We start from the raw sequence: 20514 nt of genomic DNA, 5'->3' as shown, positions 1-20514 counted from the left end.
CGCACGCAGTCACCGTCTCACACCCTGATGAGCACACACCTTGACACAAACGCAGCACACCCACGAAATCAAGAGAAATACAGAGACACAACATTATACTGAGCAAATATGCTTTATATTTTTGCATTTCAGAAGTTATTTGCACTTTTATTCTTCTACATCACGTAATAACTTTAGTTACTCTGTAGATTAAATGCACCAACTTTGCACTGCCTGTTTACATTTATCTGGAATTGTAAAAATAAAATAAAATAAAAATTGTAAAAATTTTTATAACAGAAATAACTAAAAAAAAAATGTTTTTTTGTAGAAAATAGAGTGCACGTGTAGTAAAAAGAGCAAAATATGGTTAAGCTATGGACAGACATGCAGATTCCAGCTGAATGAAGTTTTGTTGTGAAGTGATAAAAAGCTTCTATTCTATAATTTAAAAAAGAGGCAAACATGTGGAAATCACTTGTTGATATATTATGTTGGACTGGAGGCGTCTATCACCATCTTCATGGGGTCCAAGTGAGGTTTTGCAGCAGTAAACCAATGTTTATTATTAAGTGTGTGTAAACTATTTAATATTAATACTATTTAGAATTTATTATTGTCAAATGGTGGAGCAGCTTTTAACTATAATGAACTTTATTGCAGAAACCTTCTGTTCCTGGTGAGTTGACTCTTTGATCCAGTATCGGTCTCATCTGTCATGTAGGTTTTATCAGGCTGATGTGCTGCTTGTTTAAGTTTTGCTTTTCTTTTCTCTGCTCTTCTCTTTTCTCTTCTTCATTGTCTAGCAGGTGAATGTTATTATGCTTTGGTGGGATGAAACAATGAAGATTAGAATGTTCTCATAGAAATGAAAAAACAACTGCTTGTACTTTGACCCCAATCACAACTTTTATTATAAAGATTTAATGACAATGAATCTTAATGACAAACCCTAAATTATCAATAACAGGAGCAGCCAAACTGCCCTCACTGTCCAAAAATGCCTGTCTTTTAATACCTTCAAAATGAGCCCAATATAGGACTTTTAACAGCCCTCCTCCCCCCCCTCGCTATAATGAAAATTGAATTTCCAGGAATCAAAGCAGAAACCAAACACTCCCTTGACAACACAACTCTTTGTTGACATGTGAAAAATGCTGATCTGAGCCGAGGGCGTGGCAGGTGTCAATTGTATGAGTCAATGTGATTATCCTCACCAAGAGTCAATCAGGGCGAGAAGACAGTTCACAACAGATTCTCACAAACCACATACAATCTAAATATCTACACTGGGACATTTAATCGCATTTTCAGGGATATTAAAATGTATGTAATTTTCATTTTCTTAACCGCTTTATCCCTTTTGGGGTCATGGGGAGGGCGCACATATGAGTGAAGGCAGGTCCACTGCTGGAGGAGGCACCAGTTCATCACAAGGCCCTATGTGAGAATTTATGGGTTTAGTACCTTGCTCAAGGATACCTCGTTTCAGGGTACCTTGGCAGTGCTCTGACACCTTCCCCTACTACCAGAACACCATGTCTTGTCTGCAATTGGGCTCGAACCGAGAACCCGCTGCTTCACAGCCCAGTTCCCAACAGACTGTGCTACCACAAATTTGATTATATGGTATTATATAAATTATCAGCGTAACCATTTGATTATATCTGAAATTGCAATCTTCTTGAATATTTTGACATTTTGGGTCATGAGTTGGTGAGACTCTGCTGTGATTGAGCAGGAAAGAAGCATGATCACACCAACTCTGCTAACTAGCAGCTAATAATGTTACCTACCTGTTGCTTTTTTCTATCTCAAAGTTAATATCAAATACATTCAAATAAATTCCCTTTATTGACAGTATTTCCAATAGTTCTGTCGACAGTAACGAAGAATTGTTTATCATCTGTAGAGCAATCAATATGATCTGTAAACAAATCAGAAAGAGCAGTGAACCGAAACAGCAACTCTGAGGTTCACCGAGGCTCCCTCTACGTTGACATAAACCTAAACCAGTCAGTTTTGTTGAAAGTTATAGATAATAGGCAGCCAATCGTGTTAAACGTATTTATTTGCATGTTAAACTGATTTGTGGGTCTTCACATCTCAGAATCATCATTCTCAGAATTTTCATCACATAATTAAAATTTTACCTTCATGGATTTAGCATTAACATTCTGATCAACATATTTCATAACTTTTAAAATAGGTAGAGTCAATTATTAACTCCATCATTAAATAAGATAAATTAATGTCTTTTTTTAAAAGTTGATTTTTAAAAGTCTGAACCCAAACAAGCTGTTTACACAGATTTCTGATGAGATTGTAATCAATCACTGTTAAATGCGGCACAAACTTTCAGGGGCTCGTTAACACATTCTGTTGTGATTTCTGCTCAGCTCAGTTTTCCTCCCAGTAACACACCTCCGGATCATCTCCCACGAGAAAAAATCAAACACCATAAAAAAGTGATTTAGTGTGACTTTAGAACGTCGGTTGCTGCTTTAGAGTTAAAGCATTATTGTCATTTAACTTCACAACTGAGCCTCAGATGTTATTCATTCTGCTCTGTGACCAACCAGCCTCTGGAAGATGGACCGGTCCATTTGGCAGAGAGCAGCTGGAGTGTCAAACTCCACCACCTTCCCAGCGTGAAGCACCAGTACTCGCTCACAGTCCATAATGGTGTTTATCCTGGTGACATGTGCAGCAATGAACAATGAACAACAGAGGCAAAGGCAAAACAAGGAAACAGTCAGGCTGTATGATCCCTACCTGTGTGCGATTGTGAGGACGGTCTTGTTCTGAAATTTCTCCCTGATGGTTTGTTGCAGCAGTTTGTCCGTCTTCTGGTCCACGCTGGCTGTGGCCTCATCAATACACAGAAGCTACATGGAGGACAGCCAGGGAAAAGGATTATTTTTCTGACCAGTTTGGTATTTATCTCTTTTCACATCTTACCAGGGAGTTAAATCCTTTCTAAAGTACTTCAGAAGAATTGACTCTCCTGTTATTAGTTCTGTTAATGACTCCAGCTGTATGGAAAGACACTGAATTCTCCCAAGTCAGCTACGCATCCACATTAAACATGGGTAAAATGTTGGCAATAATGCATGGGGAATGAAATTACGATCTTAAAAAGTGTGAAAGTGGCACCCTACAAAAAGGAAAAACACACAGTAAGATTTACTGGGAGCTATTTTTGAAGGCTACAGTCACAGCCGCACCTTAGCATGGGTCAGCAGAGCTCTGGCCAGACACAGTAGTTGTCTCTGTCCAACAGAAAAGCATCTTCCTCTCTCTCCAACTTCAGCATCCAGACCACCTGAGACAAGCACAGCAACAAATTAGCCATAGAGGCAGCCAGTGTAGGGACAGAAGGGAAACAACCCATTAACTCCATTTTCTGAGAGAGAGAAAATATGTGTCTGATTAGCCGAGTGGTGAAATTATGCTGAGTCACCCACCTGACTCAACAAACATGACAAAAGGTTTTGTTTGTCAGAGGCAGGTGGTTTCATTTAAACGCACATACCTCCCCCATCTCACCCCTCCTGCCTCTTACCCATTCTGTAGACCACATCGCTGAGGTGACACTGCATCAGGACGTCCAGCAGCTGCGGGTCCGAGTGTCGCCCACACGGGTCCAGATTCTCCCGGATGGTCCCACTGAATAGGAAGGGATCCTGGGGAATGATGGCTAACCTGGACCTGCAGGGTGCGCCAAGTAGAAAAATACTTTTTTTGGTTGTTTTCTAGAATAACAAGGATTATCTAGTTATTCTTACTTAATTCATTTTCAAAGAAATCTGTGAAAAACCTCGATTTTAATAATAAAACTGCACATACAATAAAACTGTTTTTGATATCTAAAACTGAACCTGTTTAATTGTGGCTCACTCTTCTCCCATCGGAAGATAAATGAGTGAAGCAAACCTTAAAGTATTTTTAATTCAAACAAATCCTTCAGCACTGTACCTGAGCTGAGCCAGACCCACAGTGCAGATGTCCAACCCGTCCAGAAAAATCTGACCCTGGTTCAGCTCCAACATACGGAACAGGGCCAGGAAGAGTGTGGACTTGCCAGAGCCTGTGCGTCCAACGATGCCCACTTTCTCCCCAGGTCTCACTACGAAGCTCACCCCATCCAGGGCGTTAGGAAGACCATCTCTGTAGGCTAAAACCACACTGCGGAACTCCAACCAACCCTGTGCGGGCCAGACTGGGTCCAGCTGAGGGTGGTCAAGAAAGGAAGCAAGAATGAGAGTCATTATGAAATAATTGAAATATTGAGATCAACAAAAAGAAAAATCGCTTCCTGCTGTGTCGAGACTGTGGTTCTGATTGAAATGAGACTATTATTGTGGTCTGACCTGTTTGTTCTGGTTCTGTGGCTCGATGGGAAGGTCAGTGGAGTACTCCTCAGTTCTCTCCACACTAACCAGCTGCATTTCAGTCTGGGTAAAGCTGAATATGAGTCCAGAGAGCAGCGTGGTGATGGACAGGGAATAGGAGAGGGACAGACCCACCAGGCCTGGAAAGAGCAAAAGACAACTTATTCAAATGGCTCCTTTCAGCTCAAAGACAGCCAGCTCAGCTGTGGACTCACCAGGGTCTACTGAACTATACTGGTGTTGGATGACAGCGATGGTGCTGAGGCTGCTCACCACAGCCACACCGATCAGTTGCAGGCGGATGTCCAGCCATTGCATGGCAGCTTTGCTCAGGAACTGGCAGCGCTGATTCAGCTCCAGGCGCCTGATGTTCTCCTCCTCAAACCTAGAACATTGTCCACAGTTAGTGGTGATTCTGCATTTGAATCGTATCAGTGTGTAAATGTGAGCAGTGTTTAGATCTTTGAGTGACTGATTTTAAAAGAATCCACAAGTAATTTTTATATGATGCATAAGGAAAGATGAGTTGATCTTCAACCTGATTTCTGTTTGTTGACTAGCACAGATTAAACAGACCATAAAATAGGGACGGCAAACTGAGAATAAGATGCAGATGGCAGATCAGTTTCCTTTCCCCCACCTTGCACAGCTGCCACTGGCCCGGATGGTTCCCAGCCCACTCAATGTCTCTGAGAAGTGGGAATAGATGGGGGACAGAGTAAGGCTGCACAGGCGCTTTAGCTCCCGAGACGTTTGCCGATAGAAGTCCTGGGTACGGTAGTAGAAGATAGCCAGAGGAGGCAGAGCTAAAAGGACCCAGGGGAGACCGTAGCTCATCACCACTAGCATGCCCAGCAGGTTGAAAACCGTAGCCAACAGGATGTTGAGTATAAAGGGCAGGCTGTCATCCACACTGTACAAGTCTGAAGAGAAGCGGTTGAGAATACGGCCCATTGGGGTGGTGTCAAAGAAGGTCACAGTGGCCTAACAGAAGAAGAAAGAATACTGTCACCCAGGAAATCAGCAGCTCTAGGTCGTCGATGAGCTGTGCGGTCGCATTCCCGGTCAAAGCAAGGAGGTTATCAAAGATCAGAGTGTCCAAAAACACTCCTCAGACAACCAAAACCATCAGTACCTCACTGTCAGCTTATTGGGGCAACAAATCTCAAAAGACACACCTGAAGAACCCGGTCCAGAAGTCTGTTGTGGATTATTTTGGCAGCGCAAATAGTTCCATAGGCGAAGAGGAAGGCTCGGATGGCTGTGAAGACAGTGTTGGCGGCAGCGATGGAGCTGTAGACCGTGAGGTAGAACACTGTGTCTGAGCTCATGTTGTTGGAGGACATGAGAGTCTGCACAGAAGAGGACAGGGGGGACCTGGGGGGGCAGATGTGGATGTTTTAAGAGTCAGTTAGAAAAAAAGGGAAGTTACAGCTGATTGAGCTGATCTCATTTAGTACTCCTCGTAAAGATCTTCGTTTTTTTCAACCATCATAGACTAAAACAACAAATTCCTGTATATTTCAGGAATTTGCTGCTTTGCTCAAGGAGAACTTACATTAAAACTCCTGATGAGAAAAGCAGCAGGTGAGGTGAGCTGAAACTCAGGGAAGAACTGTTTGACCCAGATGAACCGTTGTTTTTCAGCTCTGAGATCCAATAAGAAAGCCACCAGTCTGAAACATTCTTAGAGCCTGGAAGACAAAGCAACCACAGCTTTAGGGGTAGGCATTCAGAGATGAATTCAATGGCAGTAAATGTTGTCGGTAACAGTTCAGCTGCAGATTAACGTCTGCTGGTCAAACCTTGCATGAGAAGCAGAGACATCAAGATAGAGGTAGCCAGCAGTCCTCTCACAGCCAACCAGTAAGTCCTGTAAACTCCCCATGACAAGCTGCCGGACTGCTTCTGCTCCGAACCCAAAAGGTCAAGGTCATCGTCCACACAGAGGTCAGGAGGTGAGCTTGGCTCTTCTTTGTCCAGTTCCTCACCATCTTTAAAAGCAGGTGAAGTTTTCACTAATGCTTGTTTCATGTTGACAAAGAGATGAACTTAGAAGTTATGAAACCTGTCATGACAGGAAGAATTAAAAGACCAGATTGAACGCACTGCAAGGCCAGTTTCATCATTAACATTCTGCCTTTTTTCAGACTGGTTAGAAGGTTTATGAACACATGGTCATGAGTCTCTTTTTCTCAAAGCAAACATACAGTTCTTTTTCATGCTGTGGTCAGTCCTTTTTTTCGGTACTGCCTCCACCAAAGGAAGGATTTCTGTTGGTGTGCCTGTTCAACACAAAAGAACAATGAAGGCGACATTTTAAAACAGCAAAAAAGCTGTTTCAATCTATAAAATGTTACAAAAGCGAATTCATTTGTGAAATACATGTTCTTTCATATCTCAAATTTTCTGTTTTCTGCGTTTAACCTTTGACCTAAAGTTTGACAGTTAAAGAGTGTGTGAGCAGGCTCTCGACTACTAGGATATTTCCGAACTCCTGATCCAGATATTTGCTCCTACCTGTTCTGATGATGGTTCCATTATCCATGAGGACCACCATGTCAGCTTTCTTCACAAATTCAATGCGATGAGTACAAAGGATTCTGGTCTTCCCCCTGAGCAGCTCCATGATACATTTCTTCATGAGATGTTCGGCCACGTCAGTGTCAACAGCCGCCAAAGGATCATCGAGGAGGTAGATGTCTTTGTTCTGAGGTCAGACCGAAACTTAAAGATTAAGGTAACATCACACACCGGAATAAAGGACCTTCAGAACATTTACAGATGATCTCTGATAAAAAACACTCAATTGTGATTGAGATGTGGATCATTTGTTCTCTTCACATTCTTCTACTACTTATGAGCAGCAGGTGCTCAAGTCAGAATCCAGGGATCATCTATAAATCTGGTCCCACTAGACTGGATTCGGGATAGATTTTAATTTTGTTTTGATACTGAACTTTGCACTCCCTTATCATTAGCCGTTCAGAAAGAGGACACAATAAAAATGAGCTGTAGGTGTTTGCGTGTTATGTTTTCAGAAGGTTTTGTTTGACAGTTACTAATCCCGGATGATGTGTCCTCTATTAAAAATCACAAATGTGACAGGGAACAACAACTGTCTCTGACCATGTAAACAGCTCTGGCCAGGGCCAGCCGAGCCTTCTGCCCTCCACTTAGAGTCACTCCGTTCTCTCCCACCTCTGTTCTGTCACCATTTGGCAAAACCTGAAGACACATTTTAGAAGTTTATCATCAACTTTAGCAAACAGTATAATTTCACCAAAAGACTCAAGCTGCCTTAGACAACATTGTATTGATTTTAAAAAAGGATGTAAATCAGAGGTAAATTTCAGTAAATAAGTTTTACATGCATATTTTATTTCATTTCTGGCTAAGAGTGCAGGAAGTATACCTTGAGATCATCTGCGAGGCTACAGGCCTCAATCACTGCATGGTAGAAAAGGGGGTCATAATGTTTTCCAAACAAGATGTTGTCCCGCACTGACGCATGTTGAATCCACGGTTCCTGAGCGGCCAGGCCAAAGCCAACCTCTCTGTCAGGAACATATAGAACTCCTCCGAGCCTGCACAGCCAGGAGAAAGAGCTGTAGGCAAAAACTCAAATCTCTTTTGTTCAGAGAGTGTGAGAGGAAGCTGAGACAGCAGCTTTCAAAAGCCAGTTTTAAATGTTTTCAGGAGTGGGAACTCTCAGTTTAGATATGCACAAAATACACATAAATAAAATACATATATCATACCTTTAGTGACGTTCCAGCTATAATTTACCTGTTTAGTTCCCCAGTGAGAGCAGCCAGTAAGGAACTCTTCCCACAGCCAACCTTCCCAACTACAACCACCAGAGAGCCCTGACAAGGACACACAGACATAAATCTTATTAATAATCTATGCAATTAGGAAAACAATAACAGCTCAATATTTTATGGTACCCTGTTTATGTGCAGGTTGAGGCTGTGCAGCAGCAAACTCCCTTTAGCAGCTTCACCCTCAGAAGGTCCCTCTTTATCAAGCTCGGGCCCCTGCCAGGAAAACGTCCCCTGGTTTAACAGGACAGACGTGTGACTGTCTTCAGGAGTTCCTGCAACACATGGAGAAGTGCATATTCTCACATGTAGCAACAAAAACACAAAAAGATGAATAAAAGATCTTAAAAATTTATATATTTCTGATAGAGCAGTATGACACCCTGGGCATAGTAGGACTGCAGATCCCGATTGGTCAGTTTAAAGAATCGCTGGATTCTTTCCAGAGACACTTTGGACTCCAGGATGCTGTTTAGAACCCAAGGAAAAGAGTTGAGTGGAACGATCAACATTCCCACCAAAGCCAGCGTGGTGAATACCTGCAGAGCAGAACGTTGATGACAGATCCTGAGCATTAATGAGGGATGAGGAATGGCTGAAGAAATGTCTAACAAACATCAGCAAAACACCAAAGAACCAAATGAATGGTTAATGAGTCATTGTTAACTTACTAAAGTTCTGTTTTTCTCTATTCTTGATCAGAGAACGTAAAACGTAATGCACATGTAATAAAAAAAATCTGAAGAAATTCTCCTGTAAATGTTGAAACACCCACCTTAGCTGCAGTAAGCTGGTTTCCCAGCAACACATATGTGATGAAGGTGATGATGGAGATGACCACAGGCAGCGCGGCCCAAGTGTAAACACACAAGGCATCCAAATACTTGATGGCCTTGAGGTGGGAAAGCTCTTCCTTACGACAGTCAGAGACTTTCTGAGTAAAATGAGACTCCCAGGTGTAAAACTTGATGACGCGAATGCCGAATAGGATCTCTGTCATAATCTGGAAGACAAACATGTAACAAAAGTCTAAGTTATAAAATAGATTAGATGCCTTTGACTTAAATTCACCTAAATGTTAAAAGCAGGGATCCTCTGCCATTTAATGGTGACTAAAATAATATTGGTCACCATTTTCACCTACTAGAGGCAATTGCTTTATTTTATAATGGCAGATTTTCCATTTCACAGAAATATCCAATTAAAGGTAAATATTCATCTATCAAATTTCAACATTTCAGGTATAATATCAAGCATGATTTTAGCAGGGTCTCACCTTAACACGGCTGTCCTTGCAGCTGAGCATTTGTTTGTTGTTGCTAAGGATACGAGAAGCAAGGAATCTGTTGAAGGGAACAAGAAGCACTGCTACGCAGAGTCCTCCAAGGAAAGCCACGCCCACCTGCAGGTACATCAGGTACAGTGTGGCAATGAAACAGAAAGGCATGCTCCAGAGCTCATGGAAGCTGGTGAAGAAGTTGACTACGCGATCCACGTCGGTGCTCATCAGGTTAATGACCTCGCCCATGGTGAAGCGAGCCAGGTTGCTGCTGCTGACCTGCAGGGCTTTGCCATAGATGGCCGACACAAGAGCGGCACGTGCACTCAGCGCCACCTTTGAGATCTCAAAAACAAAGATGTTCCGAAAAACAGAACTCAAAAGAGTGGTGACAAACAAGCCAAGGGTGCACCAGACACCAGTACTGACAGGAGCTCCCTTTTCCTCCACGAAGTTGACGAGGCTGCTGAGAAGGAGTGGACCTGCGAAGCTCAGCATGTTGACTAGCACCTTCTGAAGGCCGAGGATGTAATAACGAAATCCAAAGGTCTTGTGCAGCACCTTCGACAGACTTACATCCCCTTCCAGTTGTGACGACTCCTCCTGGTGATGTGAACTCCAGGAGCCGCTCTGCAAGTTTCTGCTGACCGCTGTGGGGCACTGGTTCTCCCCGTCAGTTACAGAGTCCCCGCGGTGACAGGACTCCCAACACCGGTGGAAGTATTGACGTATGACGCTAGTCTGAAGTTTCCAAGGGAGGTGATAAACATCGGTCGCTTTGTCCAACGCTCCCCGCTGCCCCCGTTTCAGAAGTGGGGTCAACCAGAGGTAGAAGAGCCGAGAGAAGCAACTGGCTCCATCCTCAGCCACCATTTCACCAGTTTGTGGCTGGGAGATCTCTGAGATAAGTGGGGAGCCATCCACAGCATTGACATACAAAGTATATCCAGCATCACTGACGCAGGGGAATGCAAATGCCAGAAGATAAACTAGGATGGGAACTGCTCTAGCAGAAGCAAGTGCAAAGCGGGATATTTTAAGAGGTTCTGTCACATTCAAATATTCTTTACTGTCGTAACTTATTATTGTAATAATGGTGTTTGGAACAGAAAGAAGAACAAGCAAAAGCAGCAGTGGAGGGCCTCTGGCTCTCCTGTAGACAGTCTTCTGGAGCACCACAATGGTACTAAAGTGGACCAGCCAGGCCACGATGGCACAGCCATTGGCTAGGATGTCCAGATACATATCCTGCTGCTGGATCAGGCTCACCAAGATGATATCAGCAGTAAAAAGCAAAGCAGCCAGCAGAGAGGACATCGACCTGAGCGTCCAGCCGCAGGGGGCAGATGTCTGGAGAAGGCTGCATCTGGGGAATTGGAATGTTCATCAAATATGAGATGAATTATTCAACTTTCAGTGAAATTAACATTTCTATGACAGCTATTACCTTCTCGTTCCAAGGTAGCAGGCACTGAAAATGGCCATGGCAGCATGAGGGAAGGTACCAAGGACGAGCTGGTTGAAACAGGGGCTGATGTGACCATTCTGCCACACGGGGAACGGGTTCTGCTCATCTGTATGGCAGAGGCCAGCAAGCAGTTCTGCAGGACCTAAGTCCCCCATTCCTCCACCTATTTTACTGCCTTCATTCTGAAAAGATCTGACAAGTGGATATACGAGGTAGGATTGTCTGATCAAGAAAATAGCGTATAATATATATATTTTGACAAAATACATTACCTCTTTTACATCTTAAACACAAAAGATTACACATTTCAGAAGAAGTTTGCATTAAGATCAAATCTACTAATTCCATATGTAGTGGACTGAGACGAGTTGTTTATGTTCGCATGTGTGTATAGGTGCGCACTATAATATTCTGTATTGTAGCTGTATTGTCACATTGGTACCGATCTCAAGTGCCCTCCGTCCTTATGCTATGTGGTTCAGAACTTTCCACGAACCGTATAAGCAGCAAAGGTTTCAGATTGAGATGTTTGTGTTTCGTTACTGAACGGTGAAGCAGTGTAAACAATAAGGTTTGCTAACTAGCCTAACCAAAATATCGTCTAGTTTGGTTTGCTTTTTCAACCCCGTCACGATAACACAACTACTGTGTGACAAAACAACAGACAGACTTCTTAGTGCTAAAATAAATTGCAAGCAACGAAAACTCGAAAATAAATCGTCAAATTTACCGGCTTCGGTTCGGCTAACAGGAAGTAGTTTTGAATTCCAATGACGTGTACTATTTTTTCAAAATAATGGGCAGTGTCACCATGTGAACGGATAAAAGGATTATTTCTGTTTTCTAACACAAAGTAAATATTCGTTCTTCCAATCACTGTTCAAAAGTAATCACTGACTTTTAACGTTATTTTACTTCTGGAAGAGAGTTTTTAAAAATATCTTTATTCATCAAATTCACCAGTTACAATAACTATTTACAAAATATGCACAAATAAAAAAATCAGCAAGTTTGTGTGTTTATTGAAATTTGCACTGTAGAAAAGGAGAAAGGTTGTGTTTTAGCACATATTTTGTACATATTAAATAAACTAGCTGGTTTTCAGGCTTCAAGGTAATATGAAATATAGGCATATGGTCAGTCAGAAACCAAGCAAAAGCTGTCCTAATTTGGAAGATTTTGTATTTAATATAATGGAGACCGCATTTACAAATTTAGGGACCAGGGTTTTGAAATCAGTGCACAGTACATGTTAAAAATCAAAATTTCTTACAAATGCTGTTACTTGGAATTAGAAGGGAAAAACTTAAATACTGGGTGCAGCTGTCTAAGGCATTTATATTTCAATAGAAAAAATATCTAATGTCTTATACAAAGCAGGAACAAAGCTATACAATATCACATATTGTTTTACCTACACACTGTACAAATTCCACTAAGTTTAGGGTCAACCAACCCAACCATAACATGTGGTGGTTTAACATTGTTTTCTCTGAATAACCTACATTTATGGTGTCTAACAGACACATATTGTATTTACATTTTCAGACACAAAATATAAACATAAATATAAGCAGACTCTGTTCATCCAAACTATATAATGGCATCAACCTTTTTCAGACACTTTATCTGACAAATTAACCTTATATTACACTGTAACAAATGTTATTTTTGTCTTTTGGTCAAAGCAGTGGAGGTGGTGACTCAATGCACGGGGAAGCTGCTACCTGCCATCAGATGGCGCTGTGCTCATTTGACTCAAAGTCAGACAATAACTGATCCAGTTTTTCAAAAAGACAGAATCGAAAGTGTGACTCAAACCATTGGGAAAGAATACTGTTGCTGTAGTAAGAATAACACACAACCAACCAAATGTTGGTCAATCAGAAAAACCCATGATTCAATGTTAGTTCAAACTTGTCAGACAACTGAAAACAAAACTCAAGCAACTGACTAAAGATTTGGAAAAGTTTTTTTTTTGTTTTTTTTAACATTTCATGACATGATTGTCAATTCAGGCGAAACGACTTGAAATCTGATCATATATACAGCAATGCATAGGCTATAAAGGACCAGGCTAAATGTAGATGTAAAGCAAAAAAAAAATAAATAAAATTCCCGAGAGTTTGCTTATTAGTTATTAAAACAGAAAATATTGTAGGTTTGAGAATCTCTTGGGCAGGTATCAGGATGCCGAGAAGTGGAACTGAAAAAATCACAGGATAACAGGTTATTATTATAATATCATGATAAAAATGTAAAATTCAAGCGTACTACTCGGAGGAGTGCTGAATTCCTGGGATAATCCTGTGGGGATGTTGATCAATCAGATGTTCAGGTGAGAGTTAATGGAGTCTCTTAATACTTTTTGGTTTGTTTGGACATCACCCTGAAGGAAACATTCAAACCCTCATTGAAAAAGATATGAATCACAAATCTAAGAAAGGTGTTTATGTGTGTTTACTTCCTTATTCACAGTATTCAGGAATATTCCTAAAAGTAAACTATAAAATAAACAGTTAAGCCAATTATTGTTTTCCCATCCATTTAAGTTTAACATGACTCTCTTTCTTCTCTCAAAGTGTATTTCCAAGTATATTATATAACCTTTTGTTATCTCTTCAGACCTTTAAATGTTGCTTAGTTGACTGAATGTGTTCCAGCTGAATCAGGATCCCTTCAAAGATGTCACAACTTTGTTGTCAAATTCTTTTTGGCTGGCAAATTAATTTTCACATTTGAAGCACTATTCTTTAAGGCACAGTGACCTCTGCTGCTGGGGAGCTTCCAGGTCAGGGTCAGTCTGAAATGAGTGTCTGTAGGTCTCTGAAGTGCTGAAGCCAGACTGGTGAAAACACTCAACAAAACAGGCATCTGCTTAAAAGAAATCTTATCAAATCTAATGTAGAACCAGCGTGGCCTCCCTTTATTCTCAAAACTGCTTTGTTGATCAGTTTGTAACAACTGTATAAATAAAGGGTATAAATAGTTAATTAGCATTAGTATTATGTAATAATAGTTGTACACACACTTTTTAAATTGTGAAACTTTTTAGTCTTGTTTGGGGAGTTTTTTAGTGATGGAAAAAACCTTCACGGGTGGGCAGTTTTGAAATAAATCAGATACTTAGAAATTAAATTACCATTCAAAAAATGTCTGTTTTTGAGTTCTGCGTCTGAATCCTGGCTCTTCAGTTACCTTCCCCATGCTGCAGGAGTCTGTTAGGGCTTCTTCTCAGACCCAAGAAATCAAAGATGAGGAAGTACTGTTAATAAAGTCCAGCAGGAAGGGTTTGACTGTACATCACACTGCAGTGTCCTCGAGAAGTGACGCACTGTTTCCTACAATGGGATAAGCCTCACATGCTCCCCTCGTGTTATGGCCTCTGTCCCTCCTTCCTTTCATACAGTCTGCTGTATGTACCCGACACACAGGCCATTCACAGATTCTTGGTGTTTATGTGAGTCTTATAGTGCTTCGTCAGATGGTCGCTCCTCATGAAGCGTTTCTGACACTGGCTGCACTCAAAGCGCTTGTCTCCTGTGAGGAAAACGCAAACAGAAGAAGAGAACGGCATTAACACTTAATAAAAATCCCTGATTGTGCTTGTGTGTTCCAGGAGACAGACCTGTGTGAGTCCGGGCGTGCCGTTGCAGCTCGTCGCTGCGTGTGAAACGTTTCCCGCAGAAAACCCAGCTGCAGACAAAGGGCCTCTCGCCAGTGTGCAACCTAACGTGGGCTCTGAGGAGCGATGTTTTCCTGAAAGTCTTCTCACATCCGGGGACATGGCAGATGTGCTTCCTTTTGCCAACTTCTCCAGGCCTGTGACCAGAATACAGTGGTCAAGATAGAGCAACAAGTAATCAACTAATTGGAAACTCTGAAGAGACTGATGATCTCTGTTGCAGTTTGTCGAGACATACAAGAGCAAGCAAAGGCACATGTCACACTCACCTCTTGTCTGCATCTTTACAGTTGGGACACGTGCAAGCCATACGCCTCTTTTTTTCTCCTGGCTGGCTAGGCAGTTCCAGGGTGAGGGTCTGGTCTACCTGGAGGGTGGGTTGCCCTGGTGTTGTTGCCAGTTGCAGCCCTGTACCCTGCATGGTCTGGACTGTGAGATGCTGCTGGCCTGAGAAACAAGTGACAAATCGGCCAAGAGAGAAAGAGAGAAATGGGGCATCCCCAATTAACTCCAATGCACAAAGTGTGTTTGGTGCATTTAGGATCGTTATTAAGAAACGTGTTGTCTCTCACCCCCTGTGTTCGTGATGGTCACAGGAACTCCCTGAACTTGGACCCCGTTGATGCTGATTGTCTGCACTGCCTGAGCTGTTGGGGAGAGCTGCGACGTGTTCAAAGCTATCAAGCCTCCGGCTGGAGCAATTTTAGCGAGAGTCCTTTCCTTTCGCCCACTTGTCAAGGTCCTCTTGGTGCTGGCCGGTGGTGAGGCTGTGGTGGTGACAACTGAGGTGGTGGGGGTCACTGTCGTGGAGACAGAGTCCTGGAGCTGAACTGTCTGCCACTCCCCCGATGCTGTTTTGAAAATAATCTAAGGGAGATAAGATATCAAGCGGACATTTTAGACTTTCGGCGAGACAATGTGAGGACTACATGTCTAAATGTTGAGAAAATCAGTCATTAAAACATCTTTGTTGAGAGGATACCTGTGTTGGTGATGCTTCTGTCTGTGTGAGCTGCAGGCTCTGAGGGACTGCTTGCTTTTGTGGGACGGGTGGCAGTGTGGCAGAGGCAGCCTGCACCACTTTCAGGGCCTGCTGGGGGATCTGAACCACCTGAGAGTCCGGTTTGGGCTGGACCACCTGTACCTGCTGTACCACAGCAGGCTGACCTGGACTTTGTACGATCAGCAGATTGTTACCTGCCTGCAAATGAGGACAAAGAGAGGTTAGCATCAGATATTCAGCTCATCTGGAGTGGGGCAGTCTGAACGGAGTACATGTGTGTTCGAAAGACAAAATGAGGCTCAGCACTGACAAAAAATAGAGCCCAAAATGCTTTTTACTGGAGTCCAGTAGAGGGCAGTGTCAACATTCTGATTAGTTTCAATACTCCGGGAATTTAACTGATGGCTAGGAAACTTCAGTCAGTATTTGTTTTACCTGGATGATGTTGTCGCCAGCTTCTATCACGATGGTCTCCATCTGTCCTGAGGAGGGGGAGGCAGGCTGGGGAGGAGGAGGAGGTGGAGGAGGCTGAGAAGCCAGAACAACTTTCTTCTTCCTCCCTCGTCTTCCTTTTACTGGGATGGGAGGGGCAGTTGCAGTCTCTGTAACTATTTGAGCCCCTCCCACCTCTCCAGATGCCACACTGAGGGGCAGTGTGAGCCCAGTGGGTAACTGCAGAAGGTTTCCAGAGGTGTTATCTGGCTTACGCGGCTTTGGAGAGGGCTTGATGGCCACAGTCTTTTGTGGTGTAACTGAAGTTGTGGCGGCCGGTATTGTCATGGGAGTGGTAATGATAGCATGGTTGGTACCTGGTATGAGCTGGATCTGTCCTGCCTGCGGCATCACCTGGATAGTCTGAGGACCCTGAATCTGTGGCACCACCTGGTACTGGATGTTAGTTGGCGTCGGGTTGTTTGAGCGAGCGGGGCTTTGTTGGATGGTAAGCACAATAGGGCTCCCAGTGGTCGAGGGGGCCAGGCTTGCAGGGAGCTGAATCACATTGCCCTTGGCTGACAGGAATCCCAAGTTTTTGGGGGGAGCAGGAGCAATTGGGGCTGGCTTGATGGGGAGGAGCCTCCGAGGCTGCGGCTGTGCTGGGGAAGAGGTGACAGGAGCCTGGGCAGCAGGAGGACCGATTTTACTGCAGGTGGCAGCCAGGAGAGCCAGCGGAGAAGGTTGGGTGTCCTGCCGTGAGAAACACACAGCAGAGTGTCAACAGCACTACCCCAACAAAATGTCACATTTGCAACCCATTTATCATTTATTCACAAAGAAAAACACAGAATCAATGCAGTGATATCATACCCAGTTCCTCAGATATTCCTTTTGAAAGTTTATTTCAAATATGTTGAACTTATGTGATGGGTGCAAAGCAGCACAAGCATATTGGCAGTAAGCAGGAAAGTGGCACACGACAGCCAAAAATCTTTCTGTTCCTCACCTGTGAGGAAGCAGTGGAGGGCTGGAGGTATTCACTGGGACTGACAGCAACAGTGGTGGCCATACTGTCCTGTAGTTCTGGAAACAGAATCAGCCGGTCAGACAAGGTCAGACTGCACTTGTTCTGGGGTGAAGTAGAATAAGTTAGGTATATTTTACTTAAAGAAAGTGCCTCAAAGATTGTAAATGTAAAAAAAAAAAAAAAAATCTGGCTTGATATCAACCACCAGGTAAATCTCATTCATATTATGAACTCGTGATCAATGTAGATGTATTCGCCATTCAAAACTGATGCTTAACTTGTGTAGAGATGCATATATTTGAGGCAGTTACATCATTATCATTTTTGTTCTCTTACCTTAGCCAAATCGAGTTTTTCCGACTACTTTACATTTATTCACTTGCTTGGATTACAAATGCACTTTTCCAAATATTGACTTTTACACATTTAATGTGTGTTGCTCATATGTAATAGCAATGCGCTCGTACTTGAAGCCAGTGCACTAAAACTCCAAATACTGATGACAGCTGTTTAATCTGCCACATCCAGCACTTGTCACCGCCGACCTGTGAGCAAACAACTGTTGTGGTACCTGAACTACAGCAACCGCATCCTCCAGAAAAGTGAGCCCCGTATAACTAAGCTATATTACCTACAGCTGCAGAACTTGTTAGCCAAACTTGTCCAACCAGAAATTAGTGCAAGCTTTTTTTTTTCCGCCAGCCATCTCAAGCAGAAATACATTTCTGATGAGGACAATTTGAAATGTTCCAACATTGACCGCTACTCCAACGGTTCTCCACCGCACATTAAGTCCTGCCAGTAATGCACACACGGTAAACAGAGACACGGCGGCCTCCCAACTGTGCCGCCATCGAATGCATATTGTTATTTTGCGTTGCAATGAATAGTCAGCTAGCAAAGCAGCTAAATACGGACCACTGACCAAACGAGAGTGCAGCGGCTACCCGTTAGCCTATGCTGATTTAGACCGAGTGCTGCTTAGTTTCGAATAATACCGGAACCAAAAAAGACACATTTTGTTGCACCATTTGAAGACGGTGTGTTTTATTGTGGAGCGTTAAGTGAGAGAAATGGGAAGCAGGTTAATTTGCAGAACAAGTGGAACAGCAGCTAGGAATAGACCGTAAACTAGCGTTGGTTGCTAACTTACACGTAGCTAGCAAGCAAAACTCTCTTTGATAACGTTATAGAAAAAGGCAGACCTTTTCCGGAAGTGCATTGCTTATTTTGATTGATACAACTACTCGAGACCTGCTCAAAGATAATTATTCATTAAATAAAATGGTGAGTGTGCTTCTCTACAGTACAAATAGGATGATTTACAAAGTAGAATGTAATATAAACACCAATGTTTTAATTCCTACCCACCGCTCATGACGACATTCGCTCTCCGCGAGCCTTGTAGACCGAGCCCATGGAGGAATCCGCCCGCCCAGCTGCACCAATCCACGGACAATGGATGTCTGAGTGACGTCTGTGACGACCAATCAGCTTGATGAAACCCTATGATTGAAATTCAAGTTAACCAATCACAGTCCGGGATTTTTGTGCGTCTGTCGACGAAGGATGAGTTAACCAATTGGGTTTTAGATATTTTATCTGGCAGAGGCGGTTCCGAGGGCCACACCTCGAAGACACGGGGGCCCTATAGCAGCAATAACGCAGCTTCACTGACGGCCCCGATGGCCAATGTGAGTGTTGATGGACAGTTTGGGCAAAACGAGAATGACAACTGAGTTGATCAATGGGCTTTGAGCCACTTGTGTGTGTGTGTGTGTGTGTGTGTGTGTGTGTGTGTGTGTGTGCCGTTATGTGTCCTGAAAGAACTAATTATTGGAGTGCTATAATTAAACTTATAATACTACACACTTAAAGATTCTTTTACAATCTTTAAACCTGCATCAACTTATAATAGTGTTGTGGGAAAATAAGACTTGTCAAACACTGGAATCAGTGAATTCATCCATTTTCATCTAGCTCTGTTTCAGTGAACATTATTTACACAACACTATTTACCAGCGGCAGGCTGCTCTTTGCCAGTAATGTTCCAACACACTGCAACAAGAGCAGTTCTATCACAGTTCTTATAGACCTAATCTAGTCACTGAGCCGCAGAGTTAAAAGCCGAAAGAGAAAAAAAGGAGACTCAACGACAAAGGCCTAATAATAATAATCAAATAATGCACAGATGCTGATTTGAACCACAATATTCTGAAATGTTCTGTCTTCAGCATCCACTGCATTGACCCATGGCATTCTATGCCAACAACTTCCCCTTTTCCTTCCACTGGCTTCCCTCTTTTTACTCTTTCACATCAACAACAATGCATACAGCCCGTTTCATATAGGCTTTTCCTAAAGAGTGCACTTGACCTTATTCACATAGTCGTCTGTGCTTCTCCATGCTGCAGCATCTCTCTGCACCGCTGCATTCGCTTTTTAAGTGCTTTAGAAAGAAGAGTTCCTCTCCACCTCAAATGTCCTGTCGTTACCGATGGAGGATGCAGTTATGTCTATCACCTTCTCCCCAGGCACCTCTCTGCAGAACCTCCGAGAGCAGGGGCTGCATAATTTAACCAGAATATCTCAGGGTTTCTTGTCCCCCCCCCCCCCCCCCCCCCGCTCAACCTGTTTCATGAGCAGGCTGAAGAATTTAGAGGCTTAAACCTTTCAAAGTGAATAACTGAAAAAAAAAAAGCTTTTTAGGTCTCTCGATATCCACCGAGGACTGTGGAGCATCTCTAAAGCTCAAATTACATGAATAGGGAAAATCATGAGTCACAGAGTCATAAAGTTATATAATGTAAAGTAGGTTTCATTGCTAATTATATTAAAGGGCTGATTACTGATGAGGAACCAATTAATGCATTTATTTCCAAAAAAGGAGATTTGTAATTGAAGTAAGTGTCTTTTCCTTCTGGGGTTTTGAGAGTTTTTTTTTTTTTTCAAATCTATGCAGATCAATGCAAAGCTATGCATTTCAAGCCAATAAATAAATAAATAAGGGATTTAGTATTTATCTATTCTTGGCAGCACGAGTGAATGTTTCTCTGAGGGATTAGGCCACTTCAGCCTCAGATAAAATACACAAATACAAAAAAAAAAGTTGCCCCAAAAGCTGAAAACAGGCTCTTTTTGGGTGCCATGTTATTTATAAATTTGTGTTTTTAATTAAATATCAAATATTTTCTAAATTCATATTTTTATCACCATGAATGAACTCTATTCTTTCAACGCATGGTTATCATCTCATCTCCATGAAAACCGAGCAGATTTGCTGGGACACATGCTATAAGAGTTGGACTTGTGTGTTTGTTTAAACACACAAGTATGTTTAAATGATTCTGTTTAAAAGATGAAACTGCGACGTTTGTGTGGCGTAACAAATGTGATGGAGCATGTTTACAGGTTTCAATA

General features: G+C 42.6%; 2 protein-coding genes and 1 long non-coding RNA gene across 8 annotated transcripts; 1 reads left to right on the top strand and 2 right to left on the bottom strand.

The window, feature by feature from the left end:
- Positions 1–863: 863 nt before the first annotated feature.
- Positions 864–11731, bottom strand: abcc10 (ATP-binding cassette, sub-family C (CFTR/MRP), member 10). Of its 3 annotated transcripts, none has more exons than XM_057035820.1 (22): positions 11675–11731; positions 10924–11136; positions 9474–10842; positions 8973–9200; positions 8580–8736; positions 8324–8472; positions 8163–8242; positions 7789–7960; positions 7503–7601; positions 6894–7083; positions 6584–6658; positions 6179–6367; positions 5932–6067; positions 5552–5750; positions 5014–5357; positions 4589–4758; positions 4353–4513; positions 3958–4211; positions 3545–3690; positions 3207–3304; positions 2755–2867; positions 864–2673 (listed from the first exon to the last, which is right to left on the bottom strand). In XM_057035820.1, the coding sequence occupies exons 2-22, from the start codon at positions 11097–11099 to the stop codon at positions 2538–2540; spliced, it is 4641 nt and encodes a 1546-aa protein (XP_056891800.1). In that variant the 5' UTR covers positions 11100–11136; positions 11675–11731; the 3' UTR covers positions 864–2537. The 3 variants fall into 3 exon arrangements, 2 of the variants coding, with proteins under 2 accessions (XP_056891800.1, XP_056891799.1); XM_057035819.1 differs by lacking the exon at positions 11675–11731 and adding an exon at positions 11217–11668; XR_008951022.1 differs by lacking the exons at positions 864–2673; positions 2755–2867; positions 11675–11731 and adding an exon at positions 11217–11668 and having other exon boundaries at positions 3201–3304; positions 4064–4211.
- Positions 11010–15925, top strand: LOC130527553 (uncharacterized). The gene is made up of 2 exons (XR_008951055.1): positions 11010–11156; positions 14564–15925. It is a non-coding gene; the product is annotated as an uncharacterized LOC130527553 (long non-coding RNA).
- Positions 11947–18711, bottom strand: sp2 (sp2 transcription factor). 4 transcript variants are annotated; one of them, XR_008951045.1, is made up of 9 exons: positions 18466–18711; positions 17074–17150; positions 16068–16817; positions 15612–15830; positions 15202–15496; positions 14899–15076; positions 14573–14766; positions 14087–14484; positions 11947–13150 (listed from the first exon to the last, which is right to left on the bottom strand). XR_008951045.1 is itself a non-coding variant. In XM_057035974.1 (8 exons), the coding sequence occupies exons 1-8, from the start codon at positions 18470–18472 to the stop codon at positions 14384–14386; spliced, it is 1821 nt and encodes a 606-aa protein (XP_056891954.1). In that variant the 5' UTR covers positions 18473–18711; the 3' UTR covers positions 11947–14383. The 4 variants fall into 4 exon arrangements, 3 of the variants coding, with proteins under 3 accessions (XP_056891954.1, XP_056891956.1, XP_056891955.1); XM_057035974.1 differs by having other exon boundaries at positions 11947–14484; XM_057035976.1 differs by having other exon boundaries at positions 11947–14484; positions 17074–17196; positions 18466–18483.
- Positions 18712–20514: the final 1803 nt, after the last annotated feature.

This window comes from Takifugu flavidus, chromosome 6, assembly GCF_003711565.1.
Source record: "Takifugu flavidus isolate HTHZ2018 chromosome 6, ASM371156v2, whole genome shotgun sequence".
NCBI classification, from domain to species: domain Eukaryota; kingdom Metazoa; phylum Chordata; class Actinopteri; order Tetraodontiformes; family Tetraodontidae; genus Takifugu; species Takifugu flavidus.
The sequence above is the reverse complement of the archived record's forward strand: the minus strand, read 5'-3'. Positions and strand labels throughout refer to the sequence as shown.